Source organism: Mchenga conophoros, linkage group LG22, assembly GCF_057382185.1.
Source record: "Mchenga conophoros isolate Kocher_MC1m ecotype Shallow Benthic linkage group LG22, M_conophoros_male_GT1.1, whole genome shotgun sequence".
NCBI classification, from domain to species: Eukaryota; Metazoa; Chordata; class Actinopteri; order Cichliformes; family Cichlidae; genus Mchenga; species Mchenga conophoros.
Genome location: NC_140546.1, coordinates 27,618,291 through 27,640,122, shown reverse-complemented (window position 1 = coordinate 27,640,122; position 21,832 = coordinate 27,618,291). Strand labels below are relative to the sequence as shown.

General features: G+C 42.9%; 2 protein-coding genes across 3 annotated transcripts; both read right to left on the bottom strand.

Moving 5' to 3' along the window:
* Positions 1-452: 452 nt before the first annotated feature.
* On the bottom strand, positions 453-6,793 carry LOC146549638 (uncharacterized). 2 transcript variants are annotated; one of them, XM_085261312.1, is made up of 2 exons: positions 6,417-6,793; positions 453-3,408 (listed from the first exon to the last, which is right to left on the bottom strand). In XM_085261312.1, exons 1-2 carry the CDS (start codon positions 6,709-6,711, stop codon positions 1,301-1,303), a joined length of 2,403 nt encoding a protein of 800 aa, XP_085117438.1. In that variant the 5' UTR covers positions 6,712-6,793; the 3' UTR covers positions 453-1,300. The 2 variants fall into 2 exon arrangements, with proteins under 2 accessions (XP_085117438.1, XP_085117439.1); XM_085261313.1 differs by having other exon boundaries at positions 453-3,358; positions 6,417-6,502.
* A 5,033-nt stretch (positions 6,794-11,826) lies between these two features.
* On the bottom strand, positions 11,827-19,926 carry LOC146549637 (uncharacterized). The gene is made up of 3 exons (XM_085261316.1): positions 19,563-19,926; positions 16,724-16,792; positions 11,827-14,597 (listed from the first exon to the last, which is right to left on the bottom strand). The coding sequence occupies exons 1-3, from the start codon at positions 19,846-19,848 to the stop codon at positions 13,129-13,131; spliced, it is 1,824 nt and encodes a 607-aa protein (XP_085117442.1). The 5' UTR covers positions 19,849-19,926; the 3' UTR covers positions 11,827-13,128.
* Between the last annotated feature and the right edge of the window lie 1,906 nt (positions 19,927-21,832).

The window sequence follows — 21,832 nt, the reverse complement described above, 5'->3', positions numbered from 1 at the left end:
AAAGGTGAGCAGAAGCAAAGAAATGTAAGTAAGCACTGAGACAAGAGCAGACTCCTTTCACTGGCTGCTGGCAGGGACGAGACACCTCATCAGCTCAGGTTAGAGCTGCAAAGCTGCAGATCTCCTCTCAGACTGAAATGAAGATCCTCATTCTGAAGGTCACCACCAGGTTTCTCATTGCTGATGTTCTACAGATACTATGATCAGACCGAAGGCAGGGTATCTGATATGGGTCCGTGTTTCTACAGTCATTGGTCCGTACCTGTGTTTCTCTGAGCTAAACTCAAATCACCAAGTCCCTGAGGAGCTCTGGAGACCCAGGATGAACCTGATATTTGGTGATGGTGGCAGTCATCCCCAAAAAACAGTAACTCCAGTGCAGTAAAAGTCGAGGTCAGGGGTACTTTTACAGCAGTAACTGAGTGAGTATTAACAGAAAAGCACTGGACAAGTTTTAATGATGTTGTTTTACTTCCTTTTGTTGGTCTTCAAATTTCCAATTTAAAAAAAAAACAGACACGAGAAAGCGTTTCTGGTTTACTCGTGTTTGCAGTTTTTAACGGACAGTAAAACCATTTGTCATGTACACACTCATTCTGCTGCTCTTCTCTGAGGTCACTACATTACATCAATCAAAGTAGTCAGACTGAGCCATGAAAACAACAAAACATGGCAGCAGTTTGATATAAAAGTTTTAAATTCACCCCACTGCTACAATAATGAACAGCACTGGCTACTGTTAATGTAATAACTGAAGAACTTTGTACTCAGTAGCTTCATTAGGAGGAAAACTGGAAAATGAAATTAAAAAATATAATTTTGTTTTATGAACTAAATTTTTATTTTTCATTTAAATTGTGCACCTTTAAATTTCTGTAGTTTTTAATTTTCTTATGAGAACATTTTATCAAACCAAATTATTTATTTCTGAATGTTTAAATGTTTTGGGAAGAGTAAAATGCTGGAAAAAAACAGAAATGTGTCCTGTGGTCTCAAACATGTTTTGAGCTCATTAGCTAAAAACTCTTAATGAAAGTAGTAGACTCATTCACCCCAGGATTATTTTTAGCACATTACCAGGAACCCAGGATTCAGTGGAACTCAGAATAAACAATCCTGGGTTAAAGAACTGGATCCTTTCAGGGCCCTCTGTTTTTGAAGCCCTGCAGGAGCTTTTTTTTTATTTTATTGCAAACACCAAAAAACATACATATTCAGGAAGATTTTATTTGGTCTTGTGAAAATATTTTCTGTCTCCGATCAGTTAGTAAAACCAGTACAAACTGGTCTGGACTGGTCTCTACAGCTGCAGCAGCTGTGGCTGCAAAGTGTCCTGCTCCGTGATTGGGTCGTCACTGGCGTCTGCGTGGACCTTCATGTGCACGTCCCGGGAGCGCTTTTCCTGGTAGCTCTTGCCGCAGAGCCGGCAGCTGTATGGCTTCTCCCCACTGTGCGTCAGCAGGTGCTTTTTCAGGTCATTCTTGGTGACGAAGGCCTTCCAGCACAGGTGGCAGCTAAACGCGCATTCCTTCCTGTGGAAGCGGAGGTGTGTCTCCAGGTAACCTTTGGTGCTGAAGCTCTTAGTGCACAGGCTGCAGCTGAATGGCTTCTCACCTGTGTGTGTCAGCTTGTGGGCATTCAGCCCTCCCACCTGCCTGAAGGCTTTCCCGCAGATGCAGCACTGGAAGGGTTTCTCGCCTGTGTGGATCCTCCTGTGAACCTCGAGGACGTGGATGGAGGCGAGGCTCTTCCCACATGTCTCGCAAGAGATGCGGTTGGATGGTTTGTCTCTGGTGTGGTTCCTGATGTGCAAGGTGAGAGCGCCGTTATCGATGAACGTCTTGCCACAGAACTCGCAGATATATGGTCGCTCCCCACTGTGGATTCTCTTGTGGCGCCGCAGAGCACCAGACCGCGGAAAGGACTTCCCGCAGACACTGCAGTGGTACGGTTTGATGCCGGTGTGACTCCTCATGTGAGTCTCAATGTTCTGGTAGGTTTTCCCGCATACGTGACAGATTTTGCCGGTGTCTCTGTGACTCTGCAGATGCTCTGTGAGCGTTTTTGATGGCGGCATACTTTCACCGCAGACCCCACAGACAGACTCTGCCGAGTGATTTTTGGCATGTTTTCTCAAACTTACTTTACTGTGAAAAGACTCACCGCAAACTTTACAGCGTGGCGGCATTCTGGCATTCTCTATGTCAGATGTCCTGGTGTGAGAGTGCGCCGGTGACTCGCCATCTTGACCCTCTAATGAGTGACTCTTTCTGTGAGTTTTCAAAGCGCTGCTCTCTATGAAGGTCTTGCCACAGCAGTTGCAAACATGCGGGCGCTCACCACTGTGGATCTTATTGTGGCGCCTAAGCGCACCTGGCCGGGGGAAGTGTTTGCCACAGACCAAGCAGTGGTACGGTTTGAGGCCTGTGTGGCTCCTCATGTGCGTCTCCATGTTCTGGAAAGTCTTTCCGCAGACACCACAGGTCCCACCAGTCTCTCTGTGTGACTGCAAATGTGTTAGAAGAACATCTGGCGAGTCGAGCTGCTGTCCGCAGATGCCACACATGCTCTTTGACTCCCTGCAGTGCATTTGGGCATGTTTCCTAAGGAAGCCTTGACTGTGGAACGAATCACCACAGACTCTGCAGTAGAGCACTGCCGACTTCAGATCTGGCATTGGTCCCTCGCGCTTTGGCTTCAGTGAGTCCGGCTGACTGTCCTCACTCCCGCTGTCTTTCTCATTTTGGTCTCCACCGTGCTCGTGGATCTTCAGGTGCTCTTGGAGAAGTTCACTCTGAGCAAAGCTGAGTCCACAGATGGGGCAAGGGTCAGTGCTTCTTCTGCTGTGAATCTTTTTGTGGCGCCTCAATGCTCCGGATCGGGGAAAGCTCTTCTGGCAGAGGACGCAGCTGAAAGGTTTAACTCCAGTGTGGCTCCTCATGTGTGTCTCCATGTTCTGAAACATTTTCCCGCAGACCCTGCAGGTCCCGCCTCCACCACTCACGGTTTCCATGTGAGATCTCAGATGGTCTGACAAACTGTCTGATGACTCAAAGCGCTGCTTGCAGACCCCGCAGAGATGCTCGGGGGAGTCTGAGTGCAATTTCACATGTTTCAACAGATTCCCTCGATGGCGGAAAATCTTTCCACAGAGGACACAAGGCTGATTTGTCGGGCGCGCCAACAATGCTGTCCGCTGTCTCTGCCCACTGGACTTCCTGTCTGTGGTTCTCCTATCTGTCCCTTTAATGCAGAGTGAGTTTTGGCTGCCTCTCCAGTGGTCATCACTTTTAGCTGCACAGGTGATGTCTGAGGAGGCAGGGCTGGGCAGAGGTGAAGGCATGTGGATGGAGTTTGCCTGTGGGCAGAGACTTTCATTAGCAGCAACCTTACAAAGAGCAGATGTGTCTGAAAGAAAAAAAAAGAAAAAACCGTCAACAGTTCATAAAAGCAATTGCGGCATGAAAGACACAGAAAGTAACAGTGAAACAACATGAAATACAGATGTTCAGTGTTTCCACTAGCACCTGAATGCAGCACACATCTGTAGCTCCATTCATAATTTATTTATATAGCACTTTAAAAACAACACATAGCCGATCAAAGTGCTGCACAGCAGAAATATTTTTAGATTTTTATTTTTAGATGCATTTTTTGGAGCCATCCATGACTTCAAATCGCTAAGACAAACAAGCAGGAGTCCAATTGAGGAGATATCAGAGTGATTGAAAGGTAGATAAAGCTGGCAAACGTCAGCATATAGATGAAATTAAATATCGTGTTTTCTGAAAAATCATACCCAGTGGTAGGAGAAACAATGAAAACAGTACTGCCCTGCGGTACCCCCCATTGTAAAGGGGCCACAGATGATGAAGCAGAACCCAACTTAAAACAAAAGTTCCTGTTAGAAAGATATGATTTTATCCACAAAAGTGCCAAGCCGGAAATTCCCATACAGTGTTGTAGTCCAGAGAATAAGGTTGGGCGATATGTAAAAATTTTCCAACCGACAATCGTCAGTCCAATAACCGACGATAGACGATATATTCATGGATGCACAGACTTTTCGATGGGCAGAGTGATGTAACAATGCACGGACTGATTTGCCCGTTTACAACACAGAAGAAGTCCAAACATGGACGAACTAATTGCCAACTTGCACACTGCAGGAGTAGGCGCAGATAGAAATGGACTGTTACCTCACCGAGGAGGTCGTAGACAGAGAAGACGATCCACTGGTTTGGTGGAAAATTCATGAAAAACATTTCCTATTGATGTCACACATGGCACGGAAATATCTGTGTATACCAGCCACAAGCACACCTTCAGAACGCATCATAATATTGTTAACCACCTGCGCACACTACTAAAACCGGATAAAGTAAAAATGCTTGTTTTCCTGTCAAAGAATTTATAAGTTTTGTTTGGAGGGAATATTTTACCTTCTTTTCTTCTTTGTTTCAGCATTAATATGGCTACTTTTTTGGATTATTCATTCATTTATTTATTTATTTGAGATGCGCCGAATAGCACAAAAGACTAAACTTTACATTGGGGATTTTTTTTTTATGTTCGCTGGAAGAGACATTTTGATTTTTAACTTATCTGTTGTTTGGTCGAGTGTGTAAGACAGATAAACACTGGAACGGCCTGTAAACACAGTTATAATGGAAAAAAAGAGGCCAGTTTCTCTTTGTTTCCTTCCCGACCATTGTGTTTTTTTAATTAAATAAAATGCTTTTCTTTCCTGAACATAGGCTACTGCGGTTCTTTCTTTCTGTTATGAGTTTGAATAAATGAATCGCTGCTGCATTTGGGTGCACTCTGAGGAGGGTGCATTTGTTCACAGTTAAAGGAGGGTGCTGTTAAAACAACGCTATTATTTATTTCTGTTGACTGCCTGTTAGCTTTAACAGACACTATTAGCAAACTTACTCATGGACAAATAAATAAATAAATGGCCCTTGTAAAAACTTTCGACAATAGGCTGCCCTGTTGTCAGTAGTCTATATATTTGTCCAATCGCCCAACCTTACCAGAGATCAGCACAATCATGATCCATCGTGTCAAATGCAGCAGTCAGATTCAACTAAACAAGCAATGCATATTTACCACAGTCGATCGCCAACAAAATGTCATCACAGAAAGCAGATATTAGTTTTTTTGTCTCATATTAAACACATCTGTTTAAACTGCAGCACGTGTTAACAGGCCAATCACAGCTCTCACTGGCTCTCTCTAATTTTCATGTTGCTGTTGCTGAACAAAGCGAAATTCATACTAGTACTACAGTGTGCCAGGACCACAGAAGTTAAAGACAGTAACGAAAAAGGTGGATGAGGTGAAGTGAAAGCCTTAAATTTATGAGAAAAGAAAAATTATTATTATTATTATTTAGCAGATAGACTTATGGTATCAGTTTGAAAGTTCTAGGTGACCTTGTTCTCAGGTTATCACATTTACAAACTTGGGTGTTCATGCTGCCCGCCACCTGAATGATTTTCACATCATGTTATGCACATGTGCTAAAGACTTGTCCACCATATAGGACACATAGCAACCAACAGTTGCTGTGCAATTGACAGTGTTTACACGCAAATCCATCACTTCCATTCAAACTATGAAGCAGCAATGTTTTAGCAAACAAAGAAATCACAGGGAAGTAACCAGCAACCTTTCACATCCTGTGGTTGCTAGACGGTCTCAGACCAGTCTGTAGATCTGTGAGATTGAGACGTTTTTATCCTGATCCTAACCACGTGTCAGGTTAACCTGACGTGGTTATTGACTACCTGTCTATAAGACCTCAGAAGAAGCCTATGTAAAACAACGTGGTTTTTGTACATTTGCGCCATGGCATTTCTAAGACTTGGTTATTAGCCAATGAGAAAATAGTTTCAGTCAGACTTGCCTCTCCATTTCACATATGGTTTCTTGAGTACAGAGACCTGATCTGAAGGCTTGAGAGCAGGTTGTGCCAAACCAGCAGCCGCCATCATGGTACCTACTGTCTCTGCTCTGCAGTGTGCCTGTATAAAGCTATGATGTTCCTCTGAGTATGTGCAGTAGGAGAATAGCCAGCAAGGAAAAAAAGCTTTCAAACTTTCTGTTTTGTTTTGTTTTAATAAAGTTGGTGTTTTAAAGTAGCTGCCCAGTGGCATTACAAGGATTGGTTCCTGAGCAGTCAGACTTTGAGGTTTTCTACGAGATAATGACTCTTTCAAACAGTGTCTTTGTTTGTCTCTCTGCCATGTGTGAGGCTGATAAGCCGCCCTTTTCCTTTTACTCTCCGGTGCTGTTCCTGAACTACAGTAATGCTCTTGTGATGTCACCTCTTCCCGATCAATATCGATTTCTGATTGAACAGCTCCGGTCCTGTTTGCCCGGAGAGCCACGTCAGCAGACACGGAGCTCACCTGTCCGGTTCAGCAGGACCACCGGGCTCAGCAGCGCCTCCAGCCGCCGCAGCTGTCGTCGGGACTCCTCCACCTCCCGCTCCAGCAGCCCGACGATCTGCTGCGCTGCCGCTTCGAGCCGCTCGGCGAGCAGCGGCCGCAGCAGACGGCCGGGTCCTCTGGAGGACCCAGAACCGCCGCTCTGCGTCTCCAACGCGCCCAGAACCTCCTCCGCAACCCGTGCCAGCAGCTCTGACACAGACTCCGCCAAAGCCCGGTGTCTGCAGCAGCTTGGCGGGGATTCTGTCAGAGACATCCCGGTTCAGAGCTCTGCGGCCACAGGAAGGTAAACAGCCCGAAAACCCGCTATGCTCAGTATCGACGAGCCAGAGCACGACCCTGCTGGAGTGGAGGACGCATCGCTTCCCGAGAGAGACCGTAGCGCAGGAACTATTTTTTGTGGAAAAAGTGTGCTAGTGTTTTTATATTAAGGCGGATAAATGTACCAGCTGAGCTGCTTTAAGTGTGAACCCTGTGTTTAACTGTCTAGACCTCTGCTGCCAATCAGAATTTGGGTAAAAGTACCAAAGCAAGAAACAAACGCACAGGAAATGAGAAGTTAGATCCGAAATATCAGCCTGTATTTGGTTTCTTATACTTGTTTTTCTACTATATCTGTTGTATTTATTTTTCTGTTTTCTTTCCGATTTGTTTAAAAATAAAATTTTATACACACACACACACACACACACACACACACACACACACACACACACACACACACACACACACACCAGTTTAGAGGTATAGAAAAATGAATTTTCAGCTGTGGTGACTTGTTTCCTCTTCTGGTTATAAAATCTGCAGCTCATCATCAAAGCCACTTCTTTACGTGAAGGTCCGTTTTGTGTGTTAAACGTGAACAGAAAGCATAATCAAGTCTTCCTTTCCTGTCACAATGATGGATTTAAAGCCAAACCAAAGAGGAAAACTTTATCCCTGCGGGGGGATAACTCGGGTTATGAGGTCAGAGTAATAGTAACAGTAATGTGATTACTCTGAGACACTCACAGTTATGTTCTCGCATTAATATGTTCCTCAGAACAGAAGATGAAGGTCGTCTGAGTGAAGGAAGCAACTGTACAGACAGGAAGTACTCTGAGCTAGTATTTTGGAAACTCCAATATTTAAACCACACTAAAGAACAGAGATCAGGATGTCACGTGCTATCATCATTGTGTGGTGGACCACTGGAGGGCTCCACTCACACCCAGTTCTCAGGAAGTGTTGTTGCTGTGTTTTGGAGGGAAAAGTATTCAGTTGTGTGGTGATGAGTTATAAACGAGGAGTGTTAATCAAGAGCTCTCGTGTCGTCTGTGTTTACCTCCACAATTGGAATAATTTCATCTTTAAATACTCTGAGGCCATCACCTTGGTTGAAACATTAACACACCACACATCAGCTCACTCTCAGTCTCAGACACACACACATACACACAGAGCTTGATGTGAAACAGCATCTGTGTTTAAACAGATGCACACAGACTCAGTGTGACACTTAGTTTCAGCTTTGAGCTGCATGTTTTTCAGTCTCTCTCCTTTTTATCAGACTGAAGAGTCAAGCGTCACCTGCTCACAGAGAGAAGCTGCACATGCTCTCTCTCAGTGGCCTGTAAACAGTTTGCTGACCGAGGCCAGGCCTCCTCTTTGCGAACCTCAACCAGAACCAATCCACAGAAGAAAGGTCAGCACTGTACACTGACTCTTCACACACATTTATTTGACAATAAAAGTCTTGAAACTTATTAAATCCTTCTGATTACTCATCACTCCAACATTAAAAAAAAAAAATTTTTTTAAATCAGCTAAAAAAAAAACTTGAAGCCACAAAGACTGTGGATCAGTTTGAACAAACTCAGGCCACCTGTGGTGTTCTTCAAACATCATGTTTTTCCTTCTTCAAATGACTTCAGAGCGACAGCACTGGGTTCCCTTCAGACTCTCCTGACCTGCTGGAGGCATGAACGTGCTGCAAAGATTTTACTGATGCAACAGAGTCAATGTCAAATGTCAAATCAATGTTACCACATCAGTGCTCTGCTCAGCTCCACAGGTAACTGAAAGGAAACGGCACTGTTTACATACTCCCTGTTCTCTTTTTTAAATCACAACCTTTAAAAATAGAAACCATCAATATCATACGCATAAATGGATCTTTTCAGCTTTCAGTTTCACATATCCCTAAATTTCATTTACAGGACTTTTTGGAAATAAGGTTGTATAAAAACATACAAAATTTAAAATGCTCAGTTCTCTCCAAAGTTAAAGCAGATTGTCGCGAGTTTAGGGCAATGGTTAAATATTGAAGGTTAAACCAAAAATCATAACTAGAATTGATCCCACTCCGGGCTGTGGGGCTGGAGCCTATCCCAGCTGCCACAGGGTGAGAAGAAGGGCACACCTGAACAGGTAACCAGGCTGACGCAAGGCTAACGCAGAGAGACAGACAACCTTCACACTCATGTCAGCGGACTCTCCACCAGCTGCTGAAGCAAAAACCAATTGTGGCACCTTGAGGGAAAATACATGTCACTTAAAGGAGGAGGAGTGCTCAGAGCTGAGAAGATTCAAATGGAAGATATCTGACATTTTATTTGAATCAACTAATCTTTAAACTGACTGTTACAGATTTCATGGAGGAAAAAAAGCGGGGGGGAAAGAAGGTGAAAACACAAATTGGGAAAAATATAGCTACAACATTTGTGTATACAGAATTCCTGAAGACACTGTAAGAGACAAACTATGGGAGTTTTTTTAGAAACGTTTATTAAATTGGAGTTGTCCCTAAGTGATACGGAGCTGTGAATGCAAAGAAGTCACAGAGAGAGACCCAAACCACAGAATCCAGAGAAATTCAGTTTCTCTGTCGATTTCACTTTCCCTGGGTAAGGCTTGACACTTTAGTTTAACAACACTAAATATAATTTAGTGTAACCATTTCAGTTTAATTTTACACTGGAAGTTACAAATGTCTGCCTTAGAGAACTTGGAGAATAAGCCACTGTTCTGGAAGCTTGTTTTCCTGTTTATTTTGACTACTAACTACTTTGTAATACTTTGATTATTCATAACCTTACCGAGGAGAGGCCCCTCGTAATGCAAGAGCTTTCCTCTCCAAAAGGTTTTTGGGAAATTCTGATTTTGAGTAGAAACCACCATTCTCTCATTTGTTCTGTTTCAGTTAAAGTTCCAAGTTTTGTCAGATGTGTGTTGTGTTTTTTGTCACCCAAGGTTTACAATGTAAATGCTGTTTCTTATACAAGGCATGTCCTTTCAGCAGTATAGTTTACTAACACTTAATGTCAATGAGTTACAAAACCCAGTTAAAAGATGTAAACTTATTGCTGGAATGAAAGAGGAAAACCATCATATAATTCTTTGGCAGGAGACCCGCTTTACCAAAAAAGGGCACAAAAACCTAAACACCCCAGATTGAAATACATATTTTATTTATCAAACACAAAGGGACCCAATAGGGGAGTTGCAATTCTAATTTTAAAACAAATTCCTTCCAGCTGAGGAAGGACTATATATTTTGGTAAAAGGAAGTCTATACTCTAAAGTAGTGATGCTACTTAACATCTACAGACCTCCTGGACAACACAAATCATTATTAAGGACCATGTTTGATTTAGTTGCTACAGAGACATCAGGTGTTCTGATATGTGGTGGAGACTGAAATGTACAATTACACCCTACCTTGGACTCCTCAAACTTATCAAAAAATCAAAATCCTGAATCTCTTAGTACTAAAACAATTTGAATTCAAAGAACAGATCATAGGTTGTTTGAAATTGCTGTACAGTCATCCAACTGCCCAGATAAAAAATAATGGAAATCTGTCTAGGATTATTACGCTTGAGAGAGGATGTCTTCAGGGGAGTCCCCTAAACTTTACTTTGTCTGTACTCTTTATAGAGCCCTGGTTCAATAGATTAGAGAAGACAAGGAAATCGAGGAGTGGAGTATAAAATATGCTTATATGCAGATGATGTACTTTTGACCTTGTCCAATCTGGACTCTAGCCTCCCTAAATTGATGACTCGTCTTAAACAATTTAGCCAATACTCAGGTTGCAAATTAAATATACAAAAAACCCAAACTCTAACTTGCATCTATGTACCAAAAGAAAACATACGTAAAATGCATAATTTCAAATGGAATACTAACAAACTGACGTATCTTGGAGTCACCATAACAAAGGATTTGACAGAAATTTATAACTTAAATTATAACGCTATCACACAAAATATAAAAGTGGACTCAGGAAGATGGGCACCTTTGACAGTTTGTCTGTATGGCAGAATAGAAATTGTGACCATTTTTTTCTTCACAATTTTACCCCGTGTGTTGTTTCTTTTTCAGTCCCTGCCAATTGAAATTCCCCCGAAACAACTTAATGAGTGGAAAAGAATGATCTCACAACTTATTTGGCGAGATAAAAACCAGGGTACAACTTGAGACTCTACAGTTACCAAAAGACCAAGGTAGATTGTCTTTACCTAACCTGGAGGACAATTACGATTACAGCTTCAGTACTTGGTTAGACTTTGTGATACTAGATACGAAGCAAAATGAAAAGATTTTGAACTTACCCAATTAGACAGGTTTTACAGTCTTTATTGGGTGATATAAGCCTACAGGAAAAACACGTGTACACTAAAGTAGCTTTAAACATAGGGATTAAAGAAGGTAAAAACTAATAATTTAGAAAGGAAAGTGTGAATACTAAGATGGGCAGGATATGATACAGACTTTACACTACCACAAAGGACTTGGAAGGGTATTACAGCATACTGTAAAATCTCAGCCAAAACAGATATGGGCAGATTCTTACCACTCAGTGAAACTTACAGGTTAAATAAAACTGCTTTTTATAGACAATTGAGACACCACTTTAATAAAAATAATAAAGTTGTAAGGGAGTGGGTGCCTCATTGACATATTTGTGAACACCTAGAAAGGTAAAGTACATAAAAGGCTGATCTCTAAACTATTCATATTTACAATCATTCAGGAAGCACTACACCCAATATGTTAAGACCAAATGGGAGAAAGAAGACAAACAATAGCACGTCAAGGTCCCCTCTTTGGAGGGAATATTCCTGGAAGAATAACATTAGATTTTTCATTAACCCTAAAAATAAACCACTTCAGAATAGCAAACCTGAATCTAGTAACTGCTGGAGACAATGTGGCAACACCATGGCTGATCACTATCACATATTCTGGACCTGTCCTGCTATTAAATCTTATTGGAGAGAGAAAACAACGATTAAAAAGGTAAAAGATATTTTTGAAATGGAAAACATTTACCTTTTCTCTAAGACTCTGTAAAGAAAAATTTCAAAGATATGGTCATACAAAATGATTTTCCCATCTCAATCTCTTTTCATTTAACTTTATTTCCGGGACCTTGTTTAGTGCTCAACTGGACTTTTCTCCATTTTGTGCTGAATGGGCACTTGTGTAGACACATACAACAATATGCAAAGTTTGTATGTATGTAGGTATTTGAAGGTGTGTGTATATGTATGTAGGTGTGGGTGTATGTGTACAGTATGTGTGTATATATGCGCATGTATAAAGGAGCAAGATGCACTGTGTATTTCTAAAGAAAAAAAATAAAGTTTGAAAAAAAAAGCAGTGGAATTGAGCAAAGGTAGAGGCAAAGATTAAATGGTGGAAGTTGTAGAAAAATAAATGTTGTACAGAGTTCACGGAGGAGGTGAAACAAGCTTTCGGTGGCAGGTAGAGTTAACAGAGGACTGAGTAGTGAGAGGAAAGAGGACAAGGAGACTTAGTGGAGGAATGAGGAACTACAGGAGAGGTTAGCAAAGAAAAAGTGGGTTGATTGAAAAAAGTAGACAGAAGTACACAGGCTCAGTGGACAGCAATGGTAGAAAAAGCTTATTGTGACCTGTATGTGAGACTGGACACCAAGGAAGGAGACTGGTTAGACATAGAGACCAAGCTGTTTCAAGGACTGAAATGTAATAACAAGTGAAGAGGGTGTGATGTGATGTAAGCAGTACATGGAGGAGATGATGAATGAAGAAAATGAGAAAGGATGACAGTTAGTGAATGTGATGTTTGCCTTGAGAGTGTTGATGAGGAAGTTTAAAGAAGGTCAAAAGGAGCTTCACTGTGTCTTTGTGGGTCAGAGGGATCAGATGATTAGCAGTTCAGAGAGGAACTGCGGTAAGTAAGGAGTGGCAGAGAAGTCTGTGATGGTGGTGCAGGACATGTATGAGGACAGAGACAGTGGTGAATTGAGTGGTAGGAGTGACAGGGCGGTTAAAGGTGGAGGTGGGATTACATCAGGTATGCTCTGAGCCCCTCTTGTTTACTGTGGTGAAGGACCGACTGAGAGATAAGGTCTGTGGACTGCGATGTTTACAGATGACGCCGTGATCTGTAGTGAGTAGGTGGAGGAGAGCATGGAGAGGTGGAGGTATGCTCTGGAGAAAAGAGGAGCCAGTAAGAGGAAAACAAAATGCATGTGTGTGAATGAGAGGGAGACAGATGGACACGACAGGAGTACAGTCAGTGAAGGTGGTACCACTACCATTATGAAAACATGACCAACTTTATAGAGATTCCATTTTGTCAGAAACTTCCTGTCAACTGTAGTGTTCTGTGCTATTATGAATAATGGGGAGGTGCTGTGGTACTACAACTGCGTGAATCCTGAGTAGAAGCTGTCCTCTGCTGTCCTCTGCGGCTCTGGCCTCGAGTCCTCCTGGCCAGCTAAATGCACTTTAAGGTGCCCATTAAGCGAGCGTTTGGCCTGGAAACTTTTCCCACAGACCCTACAGGCGTATGGTTTCTCCCCGGTATGGATCAGCATATGTCTCTTAAGGTCCACATCCTGCATGAAGCCCTTCCCGCATACCTGGCACAGGAAGCGGCGCTCCTTGTTGTGAAAGCGGACATGTGTGTCCAGGGTCTGTTTTTGGGTGAAGCCTTTCCCACACAGGCTGCAGGAGAACGCCCGCTCACCCGTGTGGATTTTCAGGTGTGTCTTCAGGTTGCCACTCTGGTTGAAAGCCTTCCCGCAGAAGCTGCAGCTGTAGGGTTTCTCCCCAGTGTGGATCCTCAGGTGCATCTGCAGCGCCGATTGGCCCGGGAAGCACTTCCCGCAGATGCTGCAGGTGCCGCCAGCCTCGCGGTGAGAGCGCAGGTGGGCAGCAAGGCTGTCAGAGGACTCATAATGGTGTCCGCAGAGTCCACAGCGGCAGTCCGTGTCTTGCAGGTGAGTCGCCACGTGTTTCACTAACAGGGTCTTCCTATCAAAGGTGTCACTGCAAACTTTGCAGCGGAAGGACGGTATTGAAGTGCGGTTCGTCTTAATTCTGAGGCTGTCGTTCTTCTGATGAGTTGCCATGTGTTGCCGCAGACTGTTCCGTTTACTGAACTCCTCACCGCAGACACTGCAGGTGTGCACTGCTGAGCTCCTGTGCTCCTCCATGTGGCGCTCCAAAGAGCTCATGTGACAGAAGGCACGGCTGCACTCTTTACATTTGAAGGCTTTCTCTTCTGCGTGGACACGCAGGTGTGATGTCAGGTTGCCCTTCTGACTGAACTTCTTGCCGCAGAAGTTGCAGCTGTACGGTTTCTCTCCTGTGTGCAACCGCACATGCATTTCCTGGGCCAGGATGGAATGGAAGGTTTTCCCGCAGAAGGAGCATGTTTTGCTTTTGTCCTGGTGCATCTGCAGATGAGCCTTCAGGCCATCGGCAGAGTCCAGGCATTCCCCACAGTAACCGCAGCGAAAGTCTGGGTTGCTGGCACAGGTGTGCAGGACGTGTTTGAGTAGGAAGCCTTTCCCTTGCAGTGCCCGGTCACACACGTGGCAGCTGAAGCTCTGAGCCAGACTCGAGCGCCTCCGGTTGCTTGTGACACTGAGCGCCGGACGGCTACGCTTCTTCCTCCTCAGAGGTCTGAGAGTCCGCCTATGTTCAATCCAGTCACTGTCCGGGTCTCCATCGCTGCTCTCAGAGAGGGGTGGGTGGTAGGATGGCGAGGGCGAAGGAGGTGATGATGGACAGGAAACGTTGCTGCCATCGTGCTCCTCTGGATCGGAGGGATCCTGGTCTGTGGGGTCGTTTGGGTCATACAGCGTCACTGACTGCAGAGGATCTGAGGAGGAAAACAACAGTTGTCAGCATCAATCAGATCAGAACACCTGAGATGCACCTAGTGATGGCTGAGTTATTGCAGCTAGGGCTGGGCAATATGAGGAAAATCTGATATCACGTTTTTCGGGGGGGGGCTACATCACGATACACAATATATATCATGATATGTTAAATAACCTCCAAAAACAAATGCTATTTTCATATAGTGCCCAAAATTGCACTGGTATACTCATTCAAATCGACAATTAAATTTATTTATTTATTTTTTTTTTTTTTACTTAAACACAAAAAAAATGTGAATAAATTGAAATATTTTATTTTAACCAGTCAAAGGTTTTTCACAAGTGACTATACATTACAGTATAGGTATGTCCCAATTCATAGGCCGCATAGGACCTGGCCTTCGCGGTCTATGTGGGCCAGGTCCTTTGAAAGCCAAGTAAGCCAGAAGTGCGAGGCTGTTGAATGGGACGGTCTAGCTTTCAGATTTGCGTCACCAGCTGTCGCGGTGGAGTTTAATAAACTCAGCCATCTGCTCCTTGCTCGCTAATATATAACATGACATTGGAGTAAATTCTCGACCATCTCACATTTCTGTTTAACCATTTCCTGTTTGACGTTTATTCAGCTGTGTGAAAACTATAACTTTAATCTCAGCTAAACCGATTTACTCAGAAACAAATAAAACACTGAAAAAAGGACCCGACCCATCCTTAAAATCTGGGGAAATGAAGAACACAGTTGTTGGCCGCATTTGGAGCAGCCTTCAAATTATGACAGCCTTCGTCGCCTGGCCGTGAGGTAATTGGCCTTCAAATGCGGCCTCTGAAGGATGCGGCCTACGAATTGGGACATACCTTATGTCTCTTTCTGTGGTCAACAATAGACCTTTAACAAGCAAAAGATCATAGAAACAAAAAGTACATCAAGCAATAAATTCACGAGACAATAAAACAATTGAGATGAAAAAGGTGCTCTTTTGTGCTTATAACATATAAAAACTGTAAAATAAAAAATGTGATGACCTCAAATTACAGAAATAAAAGTCTAGAGAGCGACCAAGAACCTTTATAGGTAATTGCAGCTGGTTTATTTAACATTTTCTTTAGTGTGTGGGGAGACGCTGATATGTGGAGTTTAAAACATTCTTAATTTTGTAGTGGATGACGTTTCAGCTGGTAGAATAAATTTGTGGTACTGCTACCTTTTGCGGCAATATTTCACTGTAATATTTCCATGGCAATTTATACCCGATGATTGCGATGAAGTCATTTTTAACCATCATACGTGGAAAAACTTGCGATACATTGAGTATATTTGATATATCACCCACCCCTCATTACAGCATGGAGCATTTTGAGATATGTTTTGATCCATTTCCTCAGAGGCCGCTTTCGAAAATCAAAACATGTACTGAATGAGTGAGCTTGTTAGATGAAAGTTAGACTGACTCAATGCTCCACCCTGTGGTGGAAACCGGTATTACAGTAACTACAGTAACTGACCCCAATGGTTCTTTCTTCATATTCTGTTTTAGTTACATTTACACGGTTTTCAACTCCTTTTAAAAACTGGAATTTTAATTCCTTTACTCTGATTTTATTTATGATAGGTCCTGACATCAGCTGGATGAATGCTTTCAGATGTAATGCAGATCGAAGCACCTTTATTTCCAGGTGTTACTCAGTCCAATCCAACAGGTATGATAATGCCGAAATGCCAAGTGTTTGGTCTACAGAGGGTCTTTGATTTTGAAAAAAATAAACGGGATTTTCTGTGCTCTTCCTGCCCTCCTCATCTACTTGGTGCAGATCAATGCAATTTACATTAACATATGGACCATTTTCACCCCAGAGCACTGAGAATCACCAGCTTTGGTCTGAGCATATGTGATCAGATTCCTTTATTTGGAAAAAATGAACACAGAATCAGGCTGTGTGGTTTGTGTTAACCTGATGCGGAAGCATCTTTAATTTCTGACTTAACCTGCTAAGATTTCTGGGCTGCTTGGAGCATCAAACATACATCATACCCGCGGAGCAGTGAACAGTTTAATGTATATTTAATGTATATTTTTAAGATTAATATTGTCATGGTGATGATTCTGAAATACTTTAATGCACATACCTGCACACTGCACAGTCACCTTAATCTCAGCTGTCCTCTGACTGGCTGTTTGCACAATGGAGGTATTTCCTGTGTGTAGAAGAACCTTGGAGTTAAACCAGAGAAGAAACAACACACAACAATACACTGGATAATAATATAACAATATGTACATGCAAATCCTAAAATCTGTCCCACCAGCAAAACAAACACATTTTAATTCCCATCTATAAGATGACTGACTCATGAGTGACCATAAAAATCCACATAGGAAAGCTTAAAATAATCTATAGAATGTTTTTCCATGAAAAGCAAAGACATGAAAACATGTTTTAACCTGATGGAGACCTCCTGTTCTTTAAGGTGGGCCCCTTTTAAAGAATTTCAAACTCCCCACGCAGCTCAAAGCTGCTCTGCTCACAACAAAGCTGTTGGACCTTTTTAAAAGTGACGCAGCAGCATTGAAAAAATCCAAGTATGCAAATATCGCTGAATCGTCATTGTCACGCTCACGATTTCCACATAGAATTGTGCGTGTGCACTGTTGGTAAATGAGGACCACAGCCTGTGAACACACCTCACCGTGCTATCAGCTCTGTTACACAAAGCGGAAGAAGCATGAACATGCTCCAGAAACAGCGCCGTCTCTTCAGAACCAAAAAAGCGTTTAAAGTGGACTGAAAAGTGGAGGGAACAGCTGATGACCCTCAAAGCCTTTTTTTTCAAACACATGTGCAGGTGGTTACATATGGTTAAAATAATTCAAATGCAGTAAGTATACACATTTTTCATATAAATACAGTCTATAACTTGATTATTGTCTGTAGCCCACATAATTACACACTTTAGTTACATAAAACATGTGAGTTTCTGTATAGCCTGTATAATAAATAAATATGTAGCCCAATAACTATAAAACCCAGAAAGCTACACAACATGGGGCGGTTCATTTACAAACACAAGTCTAACTTAAGTTTCACACTGTTTTTTGTTAGAAAACAATCACATTGTTACAGCTTAAATTACACAAAATGTCAGAAATCTGCACTGTTATGAACAAAAATTTAAATCTAATTTTTCACGATTTGTTGGATGAACCCACTGAGGTCTGAAATACAACCGGCCATTTTTGACTCCTTTTGAGTTTACGTTTGTATTTCACCCTCAAATTGTTTCATTTTATTTTTTCCCCTTGCCTCGTTTGGTATCTTTCTTTTCAGCTCAACTGAATTTAACTGTTTTTTTTCACTGACATACTGCATTAGTATTACTGATCTGAAATCACACAAAGAACTTAAAATCCTAGTAGTATTTCTTTACTGTAAAAAAAACCACAGACATGTTGAGTAAATTTTTATAACTTGAAATGCAAATATAAAATGTACATTTTGGAAACATAAACAACAATTTATCTAAAAATGCGGCCAATAGACCTGCCGTTTTTTTATTTTGTACAACCATTTAAAAATATTACTAAAACTAAAATGAGAGAACAATCAGGTGTTGCAATAAGATGCCCCACAAATGATGTGTGCCAGTAAAAAAAAAAAAAGACAGGAGAACAGCACAGGGATAAACCTGCAGGCCTGACAACAGGAGGTGTATCACTCCGCTGGTTTTCTACTTAGTGACAGTGTTTACGTTGCAAATGTGCCTTAATGACATTCATTAGTGCCCTCACTGACACACAAAACAAAACAACGACTACACAACAGAACAACTACACAAGACAACACAACACACTAAGTATACACTCCACACTAAACGTCACAAAACTCTCCCCTCTTCCTAAACAACCAAATCCCACGTGTTGACTTTTTTTTTTTAATTGGTCGACATGGTACATTTTTCCACCGATAGGAAACATATGGCTTTATTTCTTTCTTTACCGTTTTTGCGCTGTCCTTAGAAAACGCTTAAAACACACACACAAACGTGACGACAGTATTTAGAAAAAAGCATGGCTTATATATATATTATCATAACTCTGGATTTACTGGCCTGTAATTAAAATGTAAAAACTTTGAAGTTCGAACTTTCAATGTGGGCTGAAATAGAGACTCAGCGTGGCTGCAGCTTGTTGCTATGTCAGCTTACATCAGTCATGTGATTTGGAGGTGCAGCGTGTCCGTGGACCACGCAGGGTTAATAACACTCACCTTCCTTCCATTTCCACAGTGTAACATCCAACCATCTGTGTAAAAAGCGAAATTCCCAAGGTGTTGTTCAAAATGTGCTCTGGCACAATCATAACCATCACTTGCTACCAAAAAAAAAGCCGGTCCTGCTATGGACTGAACCATTTGTTAATGGTGGAGGGGGGAACACTATGCAATATATTCAGTTTTAGCATTTATATTCACTGTTGACTGTAACTATGCTCAAACTGTTAATGCTATCTTATATTAATAAACAACACTGTCATATGCAAAACTGGGGTGGCAAGGGATCATTTTAGGGTGGCACTTGCCACCCCATGCCACCCTTCTAGATCCGCCCCTGGTGTTACACGTGCTGGAAAGCAGTGTGAGTAAAAGCATCGGCCCCAACAGACTGAAATAGTGCCAACCGCCAGTAAACCCTATGCAGAAGAAGAAGAAGAAGAAGAAGAAGAAGACTGAAACAGTATTTCTGCGGTGGCGCTTACACTGAACCTTTATGACCGATGAGACTGCAAAAGCTTATTAATTCGAAGATCAAATATTTCAGATTTCTGCTGACTGGAAAAAGAGAACGATCAGCTATGTCTCCGTGGAGCCAGTAACTCATTAATCGGTGACAATAACCAGCTGGTTAGCCCATACCGAGGGTCCTGTTTGTGTTCTGCGTGGGTCCTGCTTGCGTTTAGCGCGACACTGACCTGCCGCTTGCAGCCGGACTTCGGGCTTGAGCACGGCATCGAGCAGCCTCCTCTGACGGCAGATCTCCCGCTCCGAGCGCTCTACTCTGTCCTGGTACTCCGCCACGGTCTCCTCCAACAGAGCGACGATCTCCTCCGCGGCCACCGTCAGCCGCTCGGTCAGCAGCGCTCTCATCGTCGGGAGCTCGGCTGCTTCTTCTCCCTTCTCCAGCCGCAGCAACAAGTCTTCGGCGGCGGCGCTGATCCGCTCGTGGACCGACACTCGCAGCAGCTGCACGGTGCACATTCTGCGGCTTCTCCCTGCCGGGAGCCTCCGGGACAAAGAGAGCCAGCAGGAATGTAAACACGCTGCGAGTTCCGAGTCGAGGAGCGCGGTGCGGAGAGAGCGAACAGCGCCCCTGCTGAAGCGGAGGCTGTCGGAGTCAGAGGAGAGTTCCGGAGTCTCCTTGCTACTTTCTGGTTGTGCGGGACATTTTTAGCCAGAAGTTAACGGCATGTGAGTCAGCAGCTGAAGCTGGAACAGATCAGAAAGCCCTGAGAAAAAGGTTTCACATTCAGTGATAGCATGGTTTACTCCAAATCTCAGCAGGGTCATTCTGGTGATCCACTGACAGGTGCCCCTTCACCTGTCAGTGGATCACCAGCTTCCTGACTGACAGGCAGCAGCTGCTGAGGCTGAGGAGCATCACAATGCCACACACAGACCATCAGCACCAGCCTGCCCCAGGGGTGTGTTCTCTCCCCACTGCACTTCTTCCTCTACTCTGATGACTGCACCTCAGGAGAACCATCTGTGAAACTCCTGATACAGAACAATGACAAGTACACATGCAGACAGGAGGTGATGCAGTCAGAACCTGGAGCTGAAGCCTGTGAAGATGACAGTAGACCTTTTGGAGAGAGTCTATAAACTACAAACTATTTTTAGTTTTCTTTGCTCTTTTTTTTTCCATTTTCTGTGTCCTCCTGCAAGTCTTTTGGTCTTTTTTTCAATCAGCCATTTCCTCCTCTCGTCAGACTCCAGCTCTGTCTCTGTGGGGCTGCCTTCTTCCTACAGCCTTGTGAAGAACAGGTTCAAAGTATTTGAACTTCGGACTGATGTACTGCAGTTGAATGGCCTGCATTTGTATAGCGCTTTTCTAGTCCATAGGACCCCAAAGCGCTTTACACTACATTCAGTCATTCACACATTCACACACTGGCGATAGCAAGCTACATTGTAGCCACAGCTGCCCTGGGGCGCACTGCAGTTGAGTAGAACTACTTACTTACATTTCTCCGCTGTTAGAGACTCTCAGCAAATCCACCAGAACAATGGATTAAAATGTTCTTATACACAATAGAAAATTCAAGCAAAATATTAATGGAATAATGCAACATGATACCAGCTTTAGAGTTAAAAAACAAACAAAAAACACACACACACACTGGGCTGAACATAAGACCCTCCACAGAATGTCACATCACCCTCAACTCTTTGTTTCTAGTATATTTTTGTTTGTTTTTCAAAGAGAAACTTCATTTATAAACTTTAGCTAATGGATCATGGTTTTTAAGTTAATGAATAATAATGACTGAAGGCAGCTCAGGTCTGAAACCAGTACATCAGCTGCCCTTCTGTGGGTCCACCAGCTTTAGGAGTTTGGTGCTCTGTGGATAGATACTATGGAATCAGAACGATGCCACCTTGAAACGAAACCGAAAAAAAATATTGTAACTGAAATAAATGTACTGAAAAATCTTGTATTGAAACCGAAAAAAAAATTGATAGTGAAAAACAATTAATTGAAACTGTAATTTTTTTGTTTTCGCTTACAATTTTTTTTTTTTCGGTTTCAATCCACTTTTCAAACCATTTTCCAGTTTCACTCTGCTGGCACTGTTTTGGCGTACGGGGGCGCGCTGGGGGGCGGGGATTCCGACCCGCATGTATTTGCATATATTATAATGCTGACCAATGACTGGAGAAAACACTGACGACGCGGCTGCGGTCACGGACAAACTCGCACGTGTCTGTTCGGGAATGGCAGATGCCGAGAGGTCCAGCGTTTACATTACCGACTATTTCAAAGTGACAGCCTGAGGTGTTCTTCAGTAAATTGGACTACCGGACAGGAGGATCTGAGGCCCCACCGCATTATTTTTGGTAAGTTAAATGTGTTTGTAAGATAATCCGTAATTTAGGTCCTTAGCTAGCTACCTAAGGACCTAGCTAGCTAAGATGAGCACTCGGCTGTCGGGGAAACATGTTTTGTAAAGTTCGTTTAGCT